General features: G+C 37.3%; 1 protein-coding gene across 2 annotated transcripts in view; it reads right to left on the bottom strand.

The window, feature by feature from the left end:
- Window positions 1–23,092, bottom strand: part of LOC128232450 (uncharacterized) — a 55,926-nt gene that overhangs the window by 17,904 nt on the left and 14,930 nt on the right. For both annotated transcript variants that reach the window (XM_052945999.1, XM_052945998.1), the window contains exons 3-4: window positions 6,951–7,092; window positions 2,671–4,757 (exon numbers count right to left, since the gene is read on the bottom strand). In XM_052945999.1, coding sequence (XP_052801959.1) covers window positions 2,671–4,757; window positions 6,951–7,092 — 2,229 coding nt within the window. The remainder of the gene's footprint in view (window positions 1–2,670; window positions 4,758–6,950; window positions 7,093–23,092) is intronic.

Genomic DNA, 23,092 nt, shown 5'->3' with positions numbered 1-23,092 from the left:
TGACAGGGATGATAACAGAGCCAAGTTGCCAATCCTGAAAATGTCTGCGTGGGGTTAAATGGGCCGCTCAAGGCCCCCGATGGGTCCAGTGCAGGGATAAGGGGGGCGAAGCCCCCCGAAGTTTTCTGTATTTCAGGGTTTCTAATACCTTCTTTTGCCTTAGAATAGTGTTCAAGGGGTACACCTTTCGGTTTGGTAGATATAATTATGTTCAACACGAGACATCCACAATCAGAACAATTATCAGGAATCTTAGCAGTGAAGTTTAACACCTTTGTCTTTAAACAAAGTTAAATTTACTTTTTTTTACCTGAAGTCACAGGCATTAGACATGTACCTGACATTTTGGTTCAGTTGTCCACTTCCCATAAAACTCAACTGGCTATGATCAAATGCATGTGTATGAACAGTCTACACTGTGGGGTGTTTGATTTATAATAATGAACAACATATCAATTATCATGCTTGCAAATGTTTATTGTAAACGTGTTATTTATTCAATTTGTATGTATCATAAGAGTATTTATTCCATTTTCTGCACATTTGATGAGAATTTAATGTTATTTATTATTATATATATTATTCCAAGTAATATCCAAACGGGACTTAAATGCTTTGGCAGCATAGACGTTGTGGACATGGTGGACTTTGACGTATTCTGGTCCCCAAGCCAGATTTTTTCCCCTCATGGTGTTACATGAGTCCAGTAGCACACAAACTAGATTGTCCCACGGCAATTCAAGTCTCTCAAACAGGCTGTCAAATTCTATGAAAATTGATTCAGAATCAGCCCTTGTGATTTTTAAGGACGCCAAATGTCTCAACACTATTTCTTTCTAGCAGAAAAATAGCTGCAACAGTTTTCTCATTGTTTGTGTTTGTTGACTTGTCTAAGTTGAAACAAAATCGAGTTTCATGTAACTCCTCCACATGTTCATCATTGAAATGGCTAGCCACTCCGTGAGTCATCTTGTATGATGCTGTACACCTTTGAAGTTTTAATTCGCTGAGAGCTTTTGTATCTTCGGCAAGTGTCTTAACTTCTCTTAAGTAAGACTCACTACTGTGGTGCCAAGGAGCATGTTCAGCCATAAATCCAAGTATTGTGGCCTCTGCATTGAATTGTCAGTCATTGACAGGAACAACTGGATGCACTGGCAGAGGTGTCTGTTCATCCCTGACTTTTGGAACCATCAACATACCTGTAAATACAAATTACAACTATAGAATTTAAATCTCACCCAAACTGGGTCCTCAAGAAGTTTTGTTGAACTGTCTCAAATAGAAAATAAAATAACTGCTCCTACGTAATATAATTACTAATACAAAATATTTATTCATTTTTTTTTAAATTTGAACCAACCCAATTTTCATTTGAACCTCCCATTATGGTCAACAGCCACTTCTTATTGAGAACAATGCTTCAAACATTATGAGAACAATAAAGAAATGGTTTAAACTTCAATCGGCTAAATAAAATTTGTAAAATAAAAATCGATTATTATTAGGGATGCAAACGAATGGCAAAATTGATATTCGAATATTGGGTAATTCTTTTGAACGAATATTCGATTACCAAGATACATCTTTTAAAAGTTGTAGTAAACTTTTATAATATTCTCTAAAGTAATAGCCGGGGCATTTTAGCTCTACTTTGTCGTAACAACTACGCGTGGCGGACCCTGAATTTCACCAAATGAGCCTTTGAAATTCTTCATTTCAGAAAGACAAAAATTCATACTTTATGAACAAAGAAAAATAAACAAAACTTTTAATTAATATTCCTCTGCCTTCATATTTGTAAACCACGTGAACCTAGATGGATTTCTGGTCAATTGGCGTTATGCGCCAATAGAGAGTCTCCGTAGTACGAGCAGCCTCGTTCTGGGATTGACCTCTACTATACAAACTACGGAAAAACTAAACCAATTTCGGTACTAATTTATTTCAGAAATTCTTAATTTACCTAAAATAATTGGAATTTTTTCTGTCACTTGTCGTTTTCTGTCACTCCACGTGATTTTACAATAAGCCAGTTAATAATTCATTCTCAGTTTGATCATATTCTATTAACTTAAAAAGAAACGTTTTGGGAATTTTTCTTAAAAATAAATGCCAAATATACCCTTAAAATCGACGAATCGATGTTTTTAGAAGTTGGTGGTGGTCGTTTTCTTTCCAAAACTCGTTTATTCGTCTTCGTCGTCTGTCATATCCAGATACGACCATCCGGATACTGTCTACTTAGTCCCATCGGTAATTTCCGTAATCACCGGATGCTATCTTAACCAATCATATAGCTCGATTGCCAAGACGTAAATAGGTTCGTTAATTTCCGGCTTTACACTTCCGGAAAACTCACCTTGCATACCCATATTGTTCGAACTGAGCTCAAATCGCTCCCTGTACCCCTCCCCCTAGAAAAAAACTCAACGGATTTACATTAATCTCAAAATCGATCCGTGAGGCTTAAATCCGGAATTCCGGATTAATCCGGAATTTTATCATCCCTGTCATGACAACTTTATCCTGATATTGGCAATACAGGTTGGTTCATGTAATTCAATCAGATAATTGCCTTGTCATGATTTATTGATTACCTTACATTCTTACAATGGACATGTATAAAGACAAGAAATTCTTTGACATGTTGCTGACCATTGCACTTACCTTGCCTTCCCTGTACAAGCGTAATTTCTCCCTGTGTTCTGGTTTTAGTCTGAAGAGGATCTTGACACCAAGGTTGAGTCCATCTTTTAGGTTCTTAAATCTCTCATGGTCAAGGTTTCCCACTTGGGTCTCCTCTATGCTGCTCATTGAATTATCCAGCACCTCTGGGTTCCCATAACTGAGGGTTGGGAGCACCAGCCTTGCTTGCCCACTGAGGGAGACGCTACTGTGAGTAACGCTTGTATTGTGAGAATGAGTGTGGGACAGGGGTGTGTTAGGCTGAGGGCCACTACTTCCATCCAGGTGCATTTTCACACTCCTTTCCATGTCTAGATCACGCAGTGATACTAACATTTCATTGTCAGACCATTTACGCTTATGACTGCACCTCTTACTTTTGTCAATAGGGAGATTTGACTTGACATCGTCCAAGAAGAGAGCAATTCTTTCTTGCTTGCTGTCTGAGAGATCTGTAGACCCTGTGTGAGAGGTATTTTGACTGCTCGTTGTTCGATCACTTTTAGCAACCAGATGTCCTGTGGCTTCTTTCAACAACCCAATAACTCTACCTGCAGTAACCGAGTCCAATTTTGACAAACTTAATTTTTCTTTCAATTTCTCTATGACATTGCCGCCATTATTTGTTTCAAGAACTTGCTCCATGAGGAGTTTTATAAGCAGTGGGCTGTAAGGATTAGACTTTGACGAGCCGCTACCATTGCTGTCCTTGGAGAATGTTGACGGAGCCGGGGAACTCCTCCCTCCCACAGATGGAGTAGTCTCACTCGGCCAGTAGAAAGGGGACGCGTTCTCCCGCTGAGGAGAATGCAACATTTCTCTCTGAAAAGGCATTTTTGAAGAAGGGGGAGTAAACACACAAGGAGACTTTGCCTGCCAAACATTTCTAGAGTTCTTCGTTGGGGAAACGTTCGAGTGAGAAATGGCCAACCTCATAGGGGACAAAAATGGGTCCGCTACAGTGTTTGGCAGATTTCTGCTCTGAGTATCTAATGTTTCTGTGTATAAGGCATGGCTAGTTGGCACACTAGTTACAGCAAAACTCCCAGTATTCATTCCTGGGAAATGGCCTTGGAATGAATTCAAATCTTGCTGGGAGTCAAAATGATTGTTTTTTCTTGTCAAGTCTACTGCACTTTCAGTATGTTTGTTGTTATTTTGACTTTGACTTTCAAAGTATTGATGTTGCGTCGAGGTATTGTAGTGGATAAAATTGGGATGAACTGTCACTGGCACTTCAGGTACAACTAATGGAGCAGGTGTTTGTGTATGAGGCAATGTGTGAGGTACCCGTCTTTCACCAACATGTTCAAATCTAGTTTGATTAGTTCTTTCCTGATTACTTTCATCCCAACTTTGAGCAAATTCAGATTGATTCAGTGAATGCCTTTCCCTGTTGTTTATGTCTAAATTAGAAGCATTCGCATGGGGTCCATAGTTTCTGGATTCAAAAGGACCTTGATCTATTGCATTTAAAGATCTCCTATCTATTTTTTCATTAACTTTGTCATTCAGCATTGCTTGAGAAAACTTATCTGTAAATGTTTCATCCTTATACAACACTTTATGCCCCAAACCAGTATTTCTTTGAAATTGTGGTATACTTTCTATTAAATGTGAATCAACAGTTTCCTTTTTAAGTGGCACATGACTGACAGGTGTATCTGTTGTAAATGAATTATGAAAGAATGTGGACATTTCTGTAGAAACATTTGAACTATTTTTTCTTTCAAAACTCTGTGGTACAGACATTTTATTTTGACCATTATAATCCGCTTTATGATTTCCATAAGTCTCATGCTGGAAGGCAGTTTTTTCTTGTTTAAACTCTTGAAAGCCGTCATCATGATGGTAAGCTGCATCCTGATTGGCTTTATCCTTGTGTTCAGCAGGGTTGACTTCTGTGTCCCTATTTCTGTCCTCGTTTTTCGGGTTCAGCTGGAAGTCGTAGTTCCCCGCACCTGTCTGTTCTAGGCGGAGCTCAAGCTTATTAAAGTCAGCACCCTCCTGATGGAAAACCTCCAGGGCTTTCTCCTTTTCCACCTTCGGGATCCGGCCCATACGCACCGCTGGAATTAATGGATATAATCATCAGTATATGATATGTTCACACAGCTGGAATACATGAGTATAGGCATCAGTTTAAAACATGATACAAAGATAGTTTGTCCAAACTCACAAAAAGCAATGAATAAGAAAAAACTAATAAAAACTAAAAAACACTCATATTGAGGTTTGTGTAGCTTAGCTAGACGAAAAACTCCTGCCCTATTGACTAACGGCTGATTTGTTCTTTGGCAACAAGAGTACCATCAATATTTAACTTAGCATGTGAAGAAATACAGTGCAGCAAAACTGCAAATTTAAGAAAACGATAGAATGAAATGCTTTGTGAAAATGACCTTAATACTTTATTTCGGCAAATACAAAATAAATATTTTGCATGCTTGATTTCAAAACAAATCATACAGTGCAAGTGCTGTGCATTGAAGAATGAAACTATTGATAAAGACATAAAACAAAAACAAATAGTGATCAATGCAATGCAGAGTTTTATGTCAATTTTCTTGCATGGCATGTCACCATAAACTTCTATAAGATGATGTATTCTAGTAAATTCTTGGTATTGGTTCTGGTCATCATTTTCATAACCATTGCCAATATTTAAAACGGTCTATTTGTTATAAGAGTACATTATAGATCACCCAAAAATGATTCACTTAATTATTCAATACATAAGGTGACTTTGATGCTGCCTTCCCACCACCCGAAAAATAACTTGATTTCCCATTATGAAAATGTGGTAAAGAAAAACGAATATGCCTTTCAAAAGAAATTAAAAAAAAATAAAAAAATAAAAATAATAATAATAAAAATTCAATGGCCAAATAGTATAGCCCTCCTTGTTTTCCCTTGGTAAAAAACTGGTTAAGAATGTAAAAATGTGCCTGTCAAAAGAAATTTAAAAAAAATAATATATATATATATTCAAGGGACATAATTTGTATTTAGGTTTAAAATGGAGTTATGTTTCTTGTTATAAGATGGTCATAAATAATTTTGAATTTTATTAAGTGCATTGAATGAAAGGTATAGAAGTTTTTTTTATTAAAATCCCAACTTGCCCTTAACTTTTACTTGCCTAAAACTTTAACCTAAGTCAATCAGGGGCCATAACTTGTATTAAGGATATGGAGTTATGTAACCTCATTGGGTGATGGTCCTGAACAATTGTGTGAAGTATTAAGTCAATTGAGTGAAGGGTATAGAAGTTATTAATAAATATCCCTACCTGCCCTAAAACTTTAACCTAAGTCCAATAGTCAATCAAGGGACATAATTTGTATAAAAGATAATATGGAGTTATCTAACCTCATTATGTGATGGCTCTGAACAACTGTGTGAAGTATTAAGTCAATTGAATGAATGGTATTGGAGTTTTAAGTGAAAATCCCAACCTACCCTAAAACGTTAACCTAAGTCAATCAGGGGCCATAACTTGTATTAAGGATAATATGGAGTTATGTAACCTCATTGTATGATGGTCCTGAACAACTGTGTGAAGTATTAAGTCAATTGAACAAAGGGTATAGAAGCTATTTATAAATATCCCAACATGCCCTAAAACTTATAAACCTGAGTTTCATAGTCAATCAGGGGCCATAATCTATGTAAAGAATAATATGGAGTTATCTAACCTCATCATGTGATGGCCCTGAACAACTGTGTGAAGTATTTACTCAATTGAATGAAAGGTATTGGAGTTTTAAGTGAAAATCCCAACTTGCCCTAAAACTTTAACCTGCCCTAAAACTTTAACCTAAGACAATCAGGGGCCATAACTTGTATTAAGGATAATATGGAGTTATGTAACCTCATTGTGTGATGGTCCTGAACAACTGTGTGAAGTATTAAGTCAATTGAACAAAGGGTATAGAAGTTATTTATAAATATCCCAACCTGCCCTAAAACTTTAACCTGAGTTTCATAGTCAATCAGGGGCCATAATCTGAATAAGAATAGTATGGAGTTATCTAACCTCATCATGTGATGGCCCTGAACAACTGTGTAAAGTATTAACTCAATTGAATGAAAGGTATTGAACTTATAAGTGAAAATCCCAACTTGCCCTAAAACTTTAACCGGACGCCAACGCTGGGGCGAGTAGTATAGCCCACCTATTCTTCGAATAGTCAAGCTAAAAAGATATCCTCCTGTCTTAAACAAAGCTCTTAACAAAGCCATTAAAACCATAAGTGTACCTTCTACGGCCATCCCTGTATCTAAGCACCGTTTGAAGCGGCATGATTTACACCGGTTCCTGTTCTTTGGGGTTAGGTCACACTCTCCCCCGAAAAAACACTTGTACTTATCTCCCCTTGTAATGCTCCTCTTGAAAAAACCCTGAAAAGTAAAACATAACTCTAGCATTGAATGAATGTGAATCAAATAATACATGAAACAAACAGGAAAAACTGTAACTGTGAGGCCTCGACAAGCCGTTTTATTTGTTCTGTACAAGAGATCATGAGGTCAGGACAATTCCCATTTGCCCATAAAAAAAGGAAAGCACACACAATCACTTGAATCTATTTAATTATAAAAATGTTACCTCGAGAGTGTTAACAAGGTATGTCCATATTTGGGCTCTGTGACCTAGTTTTTGACCCCAGATTACCCATACTAGAACTTGAGCTAGAAATCATCAAAACAACCTTTCTGACAAATTTCCAGGATATTTGGGCTGAAAATGTTACCTCGAGAGTGTTAACAAGGTTTCTTCATATTTGGGCTCTGTGACCTAGTTTTTGACCCCAGATGACCCATCTTCGAACTTGAGCTAGAAATCATTGAACAACCATTCTAACAAATTTCCAGGACATTTGGGCTGAAAATGTTACCTCTAGAGTTTTAACAAGGTATTTCCATATTTGGGCTCTGTGACCTATTTTTTGACCCCAGATTACCCATATTCGAACTTGAGCTAGAAATCATTGAAACAACCTTTCTGAAAAATAACCAGGATATTTGGGCTGAAAATGTTACCTCAAGAGTGTTAACAAGGTTTTTCCATATTTGGGCTCTGTGACCTAGTTTTTGACCCCAGATGACCCATATTCGAACTTGAGCTAGAAATCATCAAAACAACCTTTCTGACAAATTTCCAGGATATTTGGGCTGAAAATGTTACCTCGAGAGTGTTAACAAGGTTTCTCCATATTTGGGCTCTGTGACCTAGTTTTTTACCCCAGATGACCCATCTTCGAACTTGAGCTAGAAATCATTGAACAACCATTCTGACAAATTTCCAGGAAATTTGGGCTGAAAATGTTGTCTCGAGAGTGTTAACAAGGTATTTCCAAATTTGGGCTCTGTGACCTAGTTTTTGACCCCAGATGACCCATATTCGAACTTGAGCTAGAAATCATCAAAACAACCTTTCTGACAAATTTCTAGGATATTTGGGCTGAAAATATTACCTCGAGAGTGTTAACAAAGTGTTTCCATATTTGGGCTCTGTGACCTAGTTTTTGACCCCAGATGACCCATATTCGAACTTGAGCTAGAAATCATTAAAACAACCATTCTGACAAATTTCCAGGACATTTGGGCTGAAAATGTTACCTCTATAGAGTGTTAACAAGGTATTTCCATATTTGGGCTCTGTGACCTAGTTTTTGACCCCAGATGACCCATCTTCGAACTTGAGCTAGAAATCATCGAAACAACCTTTCTGAAAAATTACCAGGATATTTGGGCTGAAAATGTTACCTCAAGAGTGTTAACAAGGTTTTTCCATATTTGGGCTCTGTGACCTAGTTTTTGACCCCAGATGACCTATCTTCGAACCTCAGCTAGAAATCATCGAAATAACCTTTGTGACAAATTTCCAGGATATTTGGGCTGAAAATGTTACCTCGAGAGTGTTAACAAGGTTTCTCCATATTTGGGCTCTGTGACCTAGTTTTTGACCCCAGATGACCCATCTTCGAACTTGAGCTAGAAATCATTAAAACAACCTTTGTGACAAATTTCCAGGATATTTGGGCTGAAATGTTATCTCTACAGTGTTAACAAGGTTTTTCCATATTAGGGCGTGTGACCTTGTTTTCAACCCCACATGACCCATATTTGACTTCGTCCGAGTAATTACTGGGACAAACATCCTGACCAAGTTTCGTTACAATTGAGGCAAAAATGTGACCCCTAGAGTGTTAACAAACAAAGTGTGGACGGACGACAGATGACGGACGACAGGCAATTATCGATCCTAAAAGCTCACCCTCAGCCTAAGGCTAAGGTGAGCTAAAAATGTGCATTGTGGGACCTTGAATGATGATGTTGAGCAAAATCCAAATAAGTATAAGTTCCATACACATAACTTAACATTTATTGTAAACATAAACATTGTCAGGTCAAACCTGTACAATGCTGCTAAGTTCCACAATGCTTTTGGTTCTGAACGTTTGAAACTTAAAATCCCTATTAAGCCTTGAATTTAAGCTTAAATCTGACTGATTTTGATACAAAAGTGGTTGATGATATTTCACACGTTCTCTATTGTAAGAGAGTATAATTTGAAAACGATGAAAGGGTGCTTATCTCATTTAAATACAAAAGAATTTATTAAAAAAATATCATGAAGCAGAAAAATTTAATTGATGAACTGAAAATTTACACCAAATGATGAAAACAAGTAAAACATGATTCTGTAATGGGACACTGTTGAAGTTTCGTTATAAACAGATATCATGCATGAAATACCTATTAAACCTGGAGCACATGAATATGTGTTTCCTACATAAATGATCTGATGTTCCTACAGTCTGTACGAAAGTTCATCGGACCTCAACTCCCGCCGGTAATAAATGATGAGTCTGGCAATCACATGTATATTGTAGGCCTGCGTGTCCGGCAATAAGTTTTGGGGAAAATCAGTTGTTTAATAGTAGGGATGCAAACGAATATTCGAATATTCGAATATTCGATCAAACGTTTGGTATTCGAATGTCAAAATCGGTATTCGAATATTCGAAAAAAAAAATTCAATAAAGAGAACAAAACACATTTTGCCTTCATCACTGATGTTGTTTATAAAGCTCGTTTATCTTGTTTTTACAACGATTGGCCCCTAATCCCAGAGGTGTGAATGTGATGACTAGACACGCGACATGTGTCATTTAGGGACATTTCGTCGAGTACTATAAAAAGTCCCCCTACTTTTACAATAACTGGCTATGGATCGGCTTTAACACCAATGTGTTGTCTTGGCTGCAAATTATGCTGTGCAAAATAGCGCAAAACGAGGTGATGATATAAATGCCACAATAATGTAATATTGTGCTCAATAATGTTGTTGCATATATGTGCTTTAAACTGTTTTCATCTTTCAATACAATTTTCGTGCTTTGAAATGGATTTTTGAATATAATTCCTCTATTGTTGTACAATAAATAAGTCCAATCCACTTATGTTTTCGTTTTACTATTTTACTAGTTCCCGAGTTGGTTTGAGTTTTCCATAGTTATATTTAGTCAGTTTAGAGGTCAATCTCAGAACGAGGCTGATCATCCTACGGAAAGACCTTCCATTGGCGCAAAACACTGTTTTACTAGGAATCCATCTAATTTCACATTGTTTACAAAAGGCAGCGGAATTGAATTATTCGATTTTGTTGTTTGTCTGTTTATAATGTATTGCTTTTTACTTCCTGAAAATGGAGAATTTCAAAGGCTCATTTGGGGAAATCAGGGTCCGCCGCGCGTACTGGATACGACAAAATAGGGTTTAAATGCCCCGGCTATTACTTTAGCGAATAATAATAGTAGTTTACTACAACTTCTAAAATATGTATTTCGCTAATCGAATATTCGAATATTCGATCGAAAGAATTACCGAATATTCGAATATCTGTTTTGCCATTCGTTTGCATCCCTATTTAATAGTTATGTGTCAAAATAAAGTGTTCCTTGTTAACTTGATTATCTAACCTATGTTTACTTGATCAAACCAACATATAATAATTCAGGGCTTTCAATATAGACCCGAGTTTTGACGCACAGAAATCATAAATGACTCGAAATCGACGCATCATTTATTTATACTATGTGTCAGGTTTGACCCAGGAGAAATTCAGTGCAAGGTATCATTTGAACGAGCTGCAAGGCAAGCTCTAAATGTTTATTTAATCAATTAAAGTCAAAAGCAATTAACTGCCGAAGTGACAAGTGATTATCGATCTGGAATCTGACCAGTTACCAACTCAAACTCAATGACGTGTTACTCCGCCCATTATGCAAATAAAAGGATATCTTCGGCTTTTTCTCTAAGTAGAAGTCTACGATGGTTTGAAAAACAACAAAGCTAAAATATATTTTGTTTTCGTTTTATTTATATCTTGTCTTGTTTAAATTCGAAAATATATTTGTATTAGTTCTTAAGGTATCAGCCATGTAATACAACTCGGGAAACATCGGGTAACATCGACATATATCGCCACTCGCCGTAACAGATCGCGACGAACATCGGGCGAATTCGGCCTGTACCGGATGTTGCTATTTTTAGAAACAGAAGGTATTTCCCGGCTATTCATAGGTCAATAATGGAATTTCTACATCGTAGGATTTGGAAACATTGTGATGTTTTTCTCATGAATATACGTTTAAAATAAATAATCACTAAAAGTACATGCTGACAGTTGATTACGATACATCTAACAATTTGAGTCATTACAATAAAACATGGATTATAAGTGAAATATACGCGTAAGAGAAGATTTTCTCTCGAAAAAACGAACTGTCAACAATCGGCATGGAACTGGGATATACGTATCAAAGGGCTCAGAATGTAAGTATCCTTGAGCAGTTTTGTACGTTGATGTGTTCAAAAACGTTTGTTTTTTAATTTATCTTTGGAATTCTTTAATCATTTTTATTAGCTAAATGTTTAGACAGCATGTTCATATTTTACATGTACTTATATGCACAACAACTACACATTTGTGCCTACCAACCCTTACTCTTGGCAAAAACAGATATTAGTGCAGAATGTATAATACTTGTGCATTTGTATTTTACGGTGGTAGTTTCTGCTGGTTGATAATCAGAAGTCTAATTTCTTCCAGGCAGGAAAATGACTGAATATTACTTAGTCAACAACACTGGGTTATGAAGAATTCCAGCCTGCATTAAATACTATGTTGGATCCTTGAGAGCGGATTTGACAGCCATGTCCATCCACAAGGCAGTCGCATCTGATCGAGATGATGTGAGTATTTCATATAAAACATATTTGACTCGGTTTTTGTTTTTATAAACCTACTGTATTCAATAATCAAGTGGTGGTGGTGGTGATGGTGATCAAGTGGTGGTGGTGGTGGTGGTGGTGGTGGTGGTGGTGGTGGTGGTGGTGATGATGATGATGATGATGATGATGATGATGATGATGATGATGATGATGATGATGATGATGATGATGATGATGAATTTTATTGATAAATTTTATAATTTTCTTTATATATATATACATGTATGTATCAGCTTGTTGTTGTTTTTTCAAAATATTGTCGAGAAATATTAAACTGTTTATATTTTATTTTGTATATGTATGGCAGTATAATTATCTATACTAATTAGTTAGAAAGGCTTTAAAGTACAACTTTTTTCCTTTACAGCACTAAACATTCTTGATGGGTAAAGTACCTGAAGGTGCATGAAAACCAAATCAGCATTGACTCAGCATTGAGTAGTTATCATCTGTGCACACACTACAAGTACAAAGCATGGGAACAGACCAAACTTCAAATGTTGAAGAGTGAAGAATTATTGTGAAAAAAAATAATTGTTAGAATACCAATGACAAAATAAAACAGATATACATCAAATTACCCACAGAGATTGTTTACATGTTATAATATTAAAAAAAAACATTAGTTGAGAACTTTCACTCTGATATTTTTGGAGGGGCGAGCCCACTTATTGTTCTTGTTTCTTCACATAGTTTAGTTTAAAAGTACACTCATTTGTTTTAAACTCTGTATTCTGAGTTAGTATCATAAGTAAAATTCATTTATTTGAAAGAGTACATTTTATGAATAAGTCCAATTAAGCTTTATAATTTTTTACAAGAAAAAGGTTGATTTTTAAGCATTTTATTAGCTATAAAAATGTATGGTAACATGACATTATGTATATTTTCTTCAAAACTGGACGGTAAACTATCATAAATTGTCTTTTAAATTGTTCAATAGACATCATAGATAATATCTCAAATGATTATAGCAGCTTGCCTTATAGTTAACTATTTTTTATGAATTTTATAAAACTGCTATATATTTTCAAACATCGAAAAACTGCTCTTTTCCGAAGAATCATAAGATCAATCAAAATGATTTTTTTCCATGTGTATCAATAATGTGTTCGTTTGAACTTTAGTTTTCTGTTAACTGAAGTTTATTTTACCAGAAACTGTTGTGTTTATTTCATAATCTCTGATAATGCGAAAAAAATTCAAATATAGACAAAATATTTACTTACCTTGGAGTTTGGGGGTGGGTGTAATGAAACATAAATAACTTTTTTAATTCACGGTAAAAAATCTTCAAAATTGAGATAAAAGTCCCATAGTGTACCGTGATTATAACTATGTTGTCGGTTAAAGCTTTTAAAAAAGTGTGTATTACGCGGCTAATACCTTAATGTGTAACAGAATAAAATAACATTTTTCGTAGCACATGGTCTAAAAAGCGCAGGAAACAGGTGCACGTTTACTTTCTGTCAATTTTAATGATAGTGAAAGAAGAACTGCGTAAATTGTTGTCAGTGTAAAGTTCTATAACTAACAAAATAGTTTTATTGTTATGCCATTTATGAAAAATATGTTGCAATATTGACAATAGGAACATTGAATGCTTTTGTTTACTCCCGGAAAAAATGAAAAACTTGAATGTGAAACTGAAAGTACAAGTGAGAAAAATGACATTGCAACTTAACGATCGCTGGTGCATATGAGATTCTGACAAGGATGCATAGGGTTACATAACAAATAGTACATGCATAATTCCTGTTTCCCTGAACATGCGTTAAATAAATAATACGTTCATAGGAGTCAGAACATTTTTTTCCAAGTTATGACTCTTGGAATTTGTTTACCACCCAAGAGACTGAGAAGAAAATAAGACAACAAGGTATTCAATAAAGATTTATGGATCAATTTTCTTATGCCTTGATTTTTTTCTAGAGTTGAAAGTAATAATACAGCTGATCTATATAAAAAATAGCAATTGTATTTTATTTTTTTATTTCGGAAACTATTAAACAACTTATAGATTATCATGAACCTTGCAATGCCATCTTATGACAGATAAGAACTATTATTGATGAAGAATGACAAAGAATTTAGAAATAAAATGGACAATGACTCTTAGAGATCTGATTTTGACTGTTGAAAATTAGACCTCAAGAGTCATTGACTCTTGGGTTTTAAACCCTGATGAGAGCCCTGACTTTCAATTAAACCATTCTCATTCATCAGAGGTTTGATAATGATAAATTTAACGGTATGGTATGCATAGCATCATCACTCTGGTTTACGAGAATGTACATAAAATTTTCGGACCTGCAAAAACTGGTCCGGTCCTGCAATGTAGACTATATTGCAGAACCTCGTGTCTTGCAATGCGATAATGAATTTCGTACAGACTGTTCCTATTTCAATTGTATTCCAAAACTAGAACTGTAAGCCATAGGCTAACGAATACCCCCCACCCCTCCATGTCTAGGTTGTTTGCCCTGGAGTTAGGCCGGACAAAGCTAATTTTGCCTACAAGGGGAGATAACTCCAGTCAGGGTCATGTGACCTGTACCAAATTCACAGAGGCGAAAGTTTACAACATGGCCATTAATTTCTGAAAGTTTGATAAAGATTTGTTGAATAAAAACAAAGATGAATCCCGGACAGGGCTTATTTTGCCTACTTTAACACATCAAGGGGAGATAACTCCAGTCAGGGTCATGTGACCTGTACCAAATTCACAGAGGCGAAAGTTTACAACATGGCCATTAATTTCTGAAAGTTTGATAAAGATTTGTTGAATAATAACAAAGATGAATCCCGGACAGGGCTTATTTTGCCTACTTTAACACATCAAGGGGAGATAACTCCAGTCAGGGTCATGTGACCTGTACCAATTTCACAGAGGCGCAAGTTTACATCATGGCCATTAATTTCTGAAAGTTTGAAAAAGATTTGTTGAATAATAACAAAGATGAATCCCGGACAGGGCTTATTTTGCCTACTTTAACACATCAAGGGGAGATAACTCTGGTCAGGGTCATGTGACCCGTACCAATTTCACAGAGGCGCAAGTTTACATCATGGCCATTAATATCTGAAAGTTTGAAAAAGATTTGTTCAATAACGACAAAGATGAATCCCGGACAAAAAAAAAACGGACGGACAGACGGACGGACAACCCGATTCCAGTATACCCCCCCAAACTTTGTTTTGGGGGGTATAATTAAGACTTAACCTACCAACTGGGGAGCATGCCTCCAAACCATCCATTGCCTGGATGCCCATGGGCATTATATTTTATCTCACTGCACCCATTTTTCACAGCTTTAGTGTCAACTTGGCAAAAAAAATTGTATGCGATTGCATTCCCAAATAGAGAAAATAATGTTTCTTTATCATGATTACAAATAAGGCAGAATCTGTCAACCTATTAATATAAAATGCTGCATTTTTTTTTAAATACTTTTATGTAATTATAAAATACAATAAATTGCTAATGTCTACAAATAACAAAGTATGAATAAAAATACCCTTGAATAATGCAGATAGCAATGCAGACAACACCAGCTTTAAATTAAAGTAGGAGAGGAGTTCAACATAAATTCTACGTTCGTAGACTGGTGTTTTTAATATAAAACAAAAACATTCTTTAAATAAAGTCATAGTAGTCAGTTATTTCATATACATGCATTATAACAACACCTGCATCTTGTTTAAATTCAGTAAACATGAACAAGTATACTTATAAATCAATAACAAATCCCGCCTGGTAATTGTCACATAAATAAAAGAAATGGGACAACAAGATGCTAATTCAACAACCAAATGATCAAGTATGATTAAGTTTTCTTTGTAAAAATGTCATCTTAAAGCAACTCATGTTCCAATCTACAGTAAAAAATCTGTTGAACTGTGTAGGAGATGGTTGGTGACTGTACAGTGTAAGAAGTGGTGGTGACTGTACAGTGTAAGAAGTGGTTGGTGAAGGAGGTGGTTGGTGACTGTACAGTGTAGGAAGTGGTTGGTGACTGTACAGTGTAGGAGGTGGTGTGTGATTGTACAGTGTAGGAGGTGATTGGTGACTGTACAGTGTAGGAGGTGGTGTGTGATTGTACAGTGTAGGAAGTGTTTGGTGACTGTACAGTGTAGGAAGTGGTTGGTGACTGTACAGTGTAGGAGGTGGTGTGTGATTGTACAGTGTAGGAGGTGGTTGGTGACTGTACAGTGTAGGAGGTGGTGTGTGATTGTACAGTGTAGGAAGTGTTTGGTGACTGTAAAGTGTAGGAAGTGGTTGGTGACTGTACAGTGTAGGAGCTGGTTGGTGACTGTACAGTAAAGGAAGTGGTTGGTGACTGTACAGTGTAGGAGGTGGTGTGTGATTGTACAGTGTATGAAGTGTTTGGTGACTGTACAGTGTAGAAAGTGGTTGGTGACTGTACAGTGTAGGAGGTGGTTGGTGACTATACAGTGTGAATGTGGTTTGTGATTGTATTGTGTAAGAAGTGGTTGGTGACTGTACAGTGTATGAAGTGGTTGGTGACTATACAGTGTAGGAGGTGATTGGTGATTGTACAGTGTAGGAGGTGGTTGGTGATTGTACAGTGTAGGAGGTGGTTGGTGATTGTACAGTGTAGGAGGTGGTTGGTGATTGTACAGTGTAAGAAGTGGTTGGTGATTGTACAGTGTAGGAGGTGGTTGGTGTTTGTACTGTGTAGGAGGTGGTTTGTGATTGTACAGTGTAAGAAGTGATTGGTGATTGTTCTGTGTACGATGTGGTAGGTGATTATACAGTGTAGGAGGTGGTTGGTGATTGTACAGTGTAAGAAGTGGTTGGTGATTGTACAGTGTAGGAGGTGGTTGGTGTTTGTACTGTGTAGGAGGTGGTTGGTGACTGTACAGTGTTAGAAGTGATTGGTGATTGTAGTGTGTAAGAAGTTGTTGGTTATTGTACAGTGTAGGTGGTGGTTGGTGATAGTACAGTGTAGGAAGTGGTTGGTGTTTGTACTGTGTAAAAAGTGGTTGGTAATTATACAGTGTAGGAGGTGGTTGGTGACTGTACAGTGTAGGAGGTGGTTGGTGACTGTACAGTGTGGGAGGTGGTTGGTGATTGTACAGTGTAGGACGTGGTTGGTGATTGTACTGTGTAAAAAGTGGTTGGTAATTATACAGTGTAGGAGGTGGTTGGTGACTGTACAGTGTAGGAGATGGTTGGTGATTGTACAGTGTGGGAGGTGGTTGGTGATTGTACAGTGTAGGAGGTGGTTGGTGATTGTACTGTGTTAGAAGTGGTTGGTGATTGTACAGTGTAGGAGGTGGTTGGTGATAGTACAGTGAAGGTGGTTGGTGTTTGTACATTTTAGGAGGTGGTTTGTGATTGTAAAGTGAAGGAGGTGGTTGGTGTTTGTACATTGTAGGAGGTGGTTGGTGATTGTACAGTGTAAGAAGTGGTTGGTGATTGTACAGTGTAGGAGGTGGTTGGTGATTGTACAGTGTAAGAAGTGGTTGGTGATTGTACAGTGTAGGATGTGATTGAACTGTGTAAAACGTGTTTGGTGATTGTACAGTGTACATAGTGGTTGGTGATTGTACAGTGTAAGAAGTGGTTGGTGTCTGTACAGTGTAGAAAGTGGTTGGTGATTGTACAGTGTATGAGGTGATTGGTGTTTGTACAGAGTAAGAAGTGGTTGGTGATAGTACAGTGTAGGAAGTGGTTGGTGACTGTACAGTGTGAAACGTGGTTTGTGATTGTACTGTGTAAGAAGTGGTTGGTGACTGTACAGTGTAGGAAGTGGTTGGTAACTGTACAGTGTAGGAGGTGATTGGTGATGGTACAGTGTAGGAAGTGGTTGATGATTGTACAGTGTAGGTGATTGGTGATTGTACAGTGTAAGAAGTGGTTGGTGACTGTACAGGGTAAGTAGTGGTTGGTGATTGTAGAGTGCAGGAGGTGGTTGGTGATTGTACAGTGAAGGAGGTGGTTGGTGATTGTACAGTGTAAGAAGTTGTTGCTGACTATACAATGTAAGAAGTGGTTGGTGATTGTACAGTGTAAGAAGTGGTAGGTGACTGTATAATGCAGGAAGTGGTTGATAACTGTACAGTGTAAGAGGTGTTTGATGATTGTTCAGTATAGGTGTAATTGTTGAATGTACAGTGTAGGAGGTGATTGTACTGTGTAAGAAGTGGTTGGTGATTGTACAGTGTACGAAGTGGTTGGTGACTGTACAGTGTAAGAAGTGGTTGGTGTCTGTACAGTGTAGGAGGTGGTTGGTAACTGTACAGTGTGAGAAGTGTTTGGTGATTGTACAGTGTAGGAGGTGGTTGGTGATTGTACAGTATAGGTGATGGGTGACTGTACAGTGTGAGATGTGTTTGGTGACTGTACAGTGTGAGAAGTGTTTGGTGATTGTACAGTGTAGGAGGTGATTGGTGATTGTACAGTGTACGAAGTGGGTGGTGATTGTACAGTGTAGGAGGTGATTGGTGCCTGTACAGCGTAGGTGGTGGTTGGTTATTGTACAGTGTAGGAGGTGGCTTGTAATTGTGCAGTGTAAGAAGTGGTTGGTGTCTGTACAGTGTAGGAGGTGGTTGGTAATTGTACAGTGTAAGAAGTGGTTGGTGTCTGTACAGTGTAGGAGGTGGTTGGTACTTGTACAGTGTAAGAAGTGGTTGGTGTCTGTACAGTGTAGGAGGTGGTTGGTACTTGTACAGTGTAAGAAGTGGTTGGTGTCTGTACAGTGTAGGAAGTAGGTTGGTGATTGTACAGTGTAGGAGGTGGTTGGTAATTGTACAGTGTAAGAAGTGGTTGGTGTATGTACAGTGTAGGAGGTAGTAGTGATTGTACAGTGTAGGAGGTTGTTGGTGACTGTACAGTGTAAAAAGTGGTTGGTGTCTGTACAGTGTAGGAGGTAGTAGTAATTGTACAGTGTAGGAGGTTGTTGGTGACTGTACAGTGTAAGAAGTGGTTGGTGTCTGTACAGTGTAGGAGGTGGTTGGTGACTGTGCAGTGAAGGAGGTGGTGTGTGATTGTACAGTGTAGGAGGTGGTTGGTGACTGTGCAGTGTAGGAGGTGGTGTGTGATTGTACAGTGTAGGAGGTAGTTGGTAATTGTACAGTGTAAGAGGTGTATGATATTTGTTCAGTGTAGGAGGTGATTGTTGACTGTACAGTGAAGGAGGTGGTTGGAAATTGTACAGTGTAGGAGGTGATTGTTGACTGTGCAGTGAAGGAGGTGGTTGGTGACTATACAGTGAAGGAGGTGGTTGGTGACTACACAGCGTAGGAGGTCATTGTTGACTGTACAGTGAAGGAGGTGGTTGGTAATTGTACAGTGTAGGACGTGGTTGGTGATTGTACAGTGTAGGAGGTGGTTGGTGATTGTACAGTGTAGGATGTGGTTGGTGATTGTACAGTGAAGGAGGTGGTTGGTGATAGTACAGTGAAGGAGGTGGTTGGTGATTGTACAGTGTAGGAGGTGGTTGGTGATTGTACAGTGTAGGAGGTGGTTGGTGATTGTACAGTGTAGGAGGTGATTGGTAATTGATCTGTGTAAGAAGTGGTTGGTGATTGTTCTGTGAAAGGAGTGGTTGGTGACTGTACAGTGTAAAAGGTGATTGGTGATTGTACATTGTAGGAAGTGGTTGGTTATTGTGCAGTGTAAGAAGTGGTTGGTGACTGTGCAGTGTAAGAAATGGTTGGTGATTGTACAGTGTAGGAGGTGATTGGTGATTGTACAGTGTAAGAAGTGGTGACTGTACAATGTTAAAAGTGGTTGGGAATTGTATGCATCATCAAGTGGACCAATCTCCAAGCTAAGAACTTGTTAATCGAACGATTGACTATTTCAGAGTTCAAACAAGGGATTAAACAATGTCAGGTGTAAACAAAGTCAGTGAATATTACGTTGAAAATACCAATGTTATTCATTATAGTATTATATAAATTCTATCCTGTGTAATTATATGTGTAGAATTTACCAATTTTGCCAAAATTGAAGCGAAAATTCCCAATCTCATGGATATAGTTCATATTCCCAAAATACCGAAAATTAACCCTGTACACTTTTGAACAGTGAGATTAACACTAGTTATCCATAGTGACCATCTTAGCCAATCTTAAAACGGATTCTATATCAATTTTGTATTATATATGCAAGTTATGCAAACAATATTAATAATATAAAGCTGTGCTTGTTAGGAAGTCATAAAACCTCACATAATATAAATATTTATGATGAATATTTAAGAATAACTTGGCACAATAATATTTTACTTTTAACGTCAAATCCCCCTTATCAAATAAATATGTTTTTAAATCATAAGCATACTTTTTATAAATATTATGCAAATTTTAATGTTTGCGTTATGACTTGAACTAAAATAACCTGTATTTTTGTAACCCTTGAAAAAAGTAAAGATATGATTAAATGCAATCTAGGAATATTTAAAAGCAATGGACAGAGCGCCGCCCTGAATGCGCCAAGGGGTCTTATCCCTTTTCCTGCCGTAAAGTGGCAACAATTTTGAAATACCAAGAGGAACCCTGCTCCAAGCATGACAAAGTTACAGCCCGGACAAGACCAACAATATTGTATATGCATATATGCCACAGTCCATAATGAATTCCTCTAAGGGTAACCCTGACATTTGAGGTAGGGACTTGGGTCTTTATGTATTGAACACAAGTGCCAATTTATTTTAAAATTCCTTGAGCATGACAAATTTACAGCCCGGACACAACCCACTATACTGTATAACGGTATATGCATATACATGCAGCATTCCATTATGATAAACTTTAAGTGTGACCATGACCTTTTGAGGTAGAAACATGGGTTTTCCCCACCAAACATCTTTATGAACCAAACACATGTGCCAATTGTTTTTTTAAAAGCCCTCCCTTCATGACAATGTAACAGCCAATACAGGGATGGTCCATCTATGTATATATATGCAGCATCCCATGATAAAATGAAGTTTGACCTTGAACTCTGAAGAAGGGTTGTGCGTCTTGCATGAGACAAATTGCTTTCTGAATGGAACACATGTGACAATCTACACATGTGACAATCTATTTCAAAATCCCCCTATGCATGAAGTGACAGCCTGGACACTTCCAACTGCATCTATTGCATAAATGCAGCATCCCGCAATGATTTAACTCTAAATTTGACGTTGTACTTATAAGGAGTACAGTGTGTCTTTCAAGCAACTCGTCATCTTAGAACACATGTGCAATGTAATTTTTAAATCCCTCTTTGCATGACAAAGTTTCAGCCCACACACAACCAACTATACTCTACATGCATATATGCAGCCTTCCATAATGATAAACCTGTAAATCATGTGTCCTTGACGGGGTAGGGACGCGGGTTTTGCATGAGGCAAGTTGTTTTCATGTATTGAACACATGTGCCAATTTATTTCTCATTGCATGACACAGCCTGTGCACGGTTACTTTATCTACATGTATGTCACAATGATTAAATTCTTAGTTTGACCTTAAATGTTAAAGTAGTGATGTTGGTCTTGCACACGACACGTTGTCCTAATATATCAAACACATGCACCACCTAAAAGCCCTCAGTGCATGCAAAAGAAGAGCCCGGACATGACCAACTATATGTGCATATATGTAGCATTCCTTAATGATTGAACTTTTGTTTGACCTTGCTTGAACTTTGAGGTAGTATTGTGGGTCTTGCACACGACACGTCCCTTATGTACCGAACATATGTGTCAATTTACTTTAAAAGCCCTCTATGCATGACAGAGTTAAGCCTGAACAATATACTGTATATGCATATATGCAGCATTCCATACTGATAAACCTGCAAATGTGACCTTGCCTTAGTAGCATTATTGGTCTTGCACATGAAAAGTCGTCTGTATGAACCAAACACATGTGCCAATTGATTTGAAAATCCCTCCCTCCATGAAAAAGTGGCAGCCAGGAAATGGAAAACAAATTGATGGAAATCGCAATTTAAGGATGCCCAATTTCAGGGGCATAAAAATTGAACCAATTTTGAGATACTTAAAGCTGCACTCTCACAAATTGGCCATTTTAACAACTTTTTTATTTTTTGTCTTGGAAAGAGCAAATTTTGCGTAAATATCTGCAAACCAATGATGAAAGATTGCTGACAATAAATCAGATCATAGATTTTCATATTTCCGTTCGAAAATTAATGTTTTATGGTTTAAACCGTTAGTTTAAGAAAAATGCATAGATCATCAACTTTTGAACTTAAATATAAAAATCTGTGATCTGATTTTTTGTCAGCAGTCTTATATAAATGGTTTCCATGGATTTTCGCGAAAATTGGCTCGTTCCAAGACAAAAAATAAAAAAGTTGTCAAATCGTTCAATCTGCGAGAGTGCAGCTTTAAGCCAAAGTGTTTATCTATAATTGACCTTAACCTTTGACCAACTGGCCTCAAAATCATTAGGGTTCATCTACTGGTCATGACCAACCTGCCTACCAAGTTTAAGGTCCCTTGGCCTGACCATTCTTCAGTTATTGAGCAGAATCAAATTTTCAGCTCAATGTCACCAGGGTCTATTTGCTGGTCATGACCAATCTGCCTACCAAACTTTTGGTGTCCCTTGGCCAAAGCATTCCAAGTTATTGATCACAAACTGTTCGGACAGACAGACAGTCGGATTACCATATGCTGCCCTTCAGGGGCATAGAAAGTATTTTAATTTGTGTTGACACTTCCATCACCATTTTCTTTTGGTAAATGAATTTGAAAAGGGGCCATTACTCTATTAAACATACATGAAATTGAACTCAAGTTGAACTTGACCTGAATGCTATAGTGTTAAGCCTCCATAAAAAAAAGTTGTTTCAATTTGTTAACCCTTTCATGGTTTATTGTCCATACACCATATTTTTGGTGTGTTTTTTTTTGTCATTTCTACGCTAATAAGGGGCAATAACTTCATAAAAAATTGGTAGTTTGTAACCAAATTCAAACTTGACGAATATGGTGTTAAACATGTGTACCAAAAATTATCTAATTCCGTAAACGCTTTCACGAGTTATAGTCCGGACAGAAGAACAGTCTGACCTCCAGACAAGCTCGCTCCTATATATCCCATCAAA

This window comes from Mya arenaria, chromosome 4 (genome assembly GCF_026914265.1).
Source record: "Mya arenaria isolate MELC-2E11 chromosome 4, ASM2691426v1".
Classification (NCBI taxonomy): Eukaryota; Metazoa; Mollusca; class Bivalvia; order Myida; family Myidae; genus Mya; species Mya arenaria.
The sequence above is the reverse complement of the archived record's forward strand: the minus strand, read 5'-3'. Positions and strand labels throughout refer to the sequence as shown.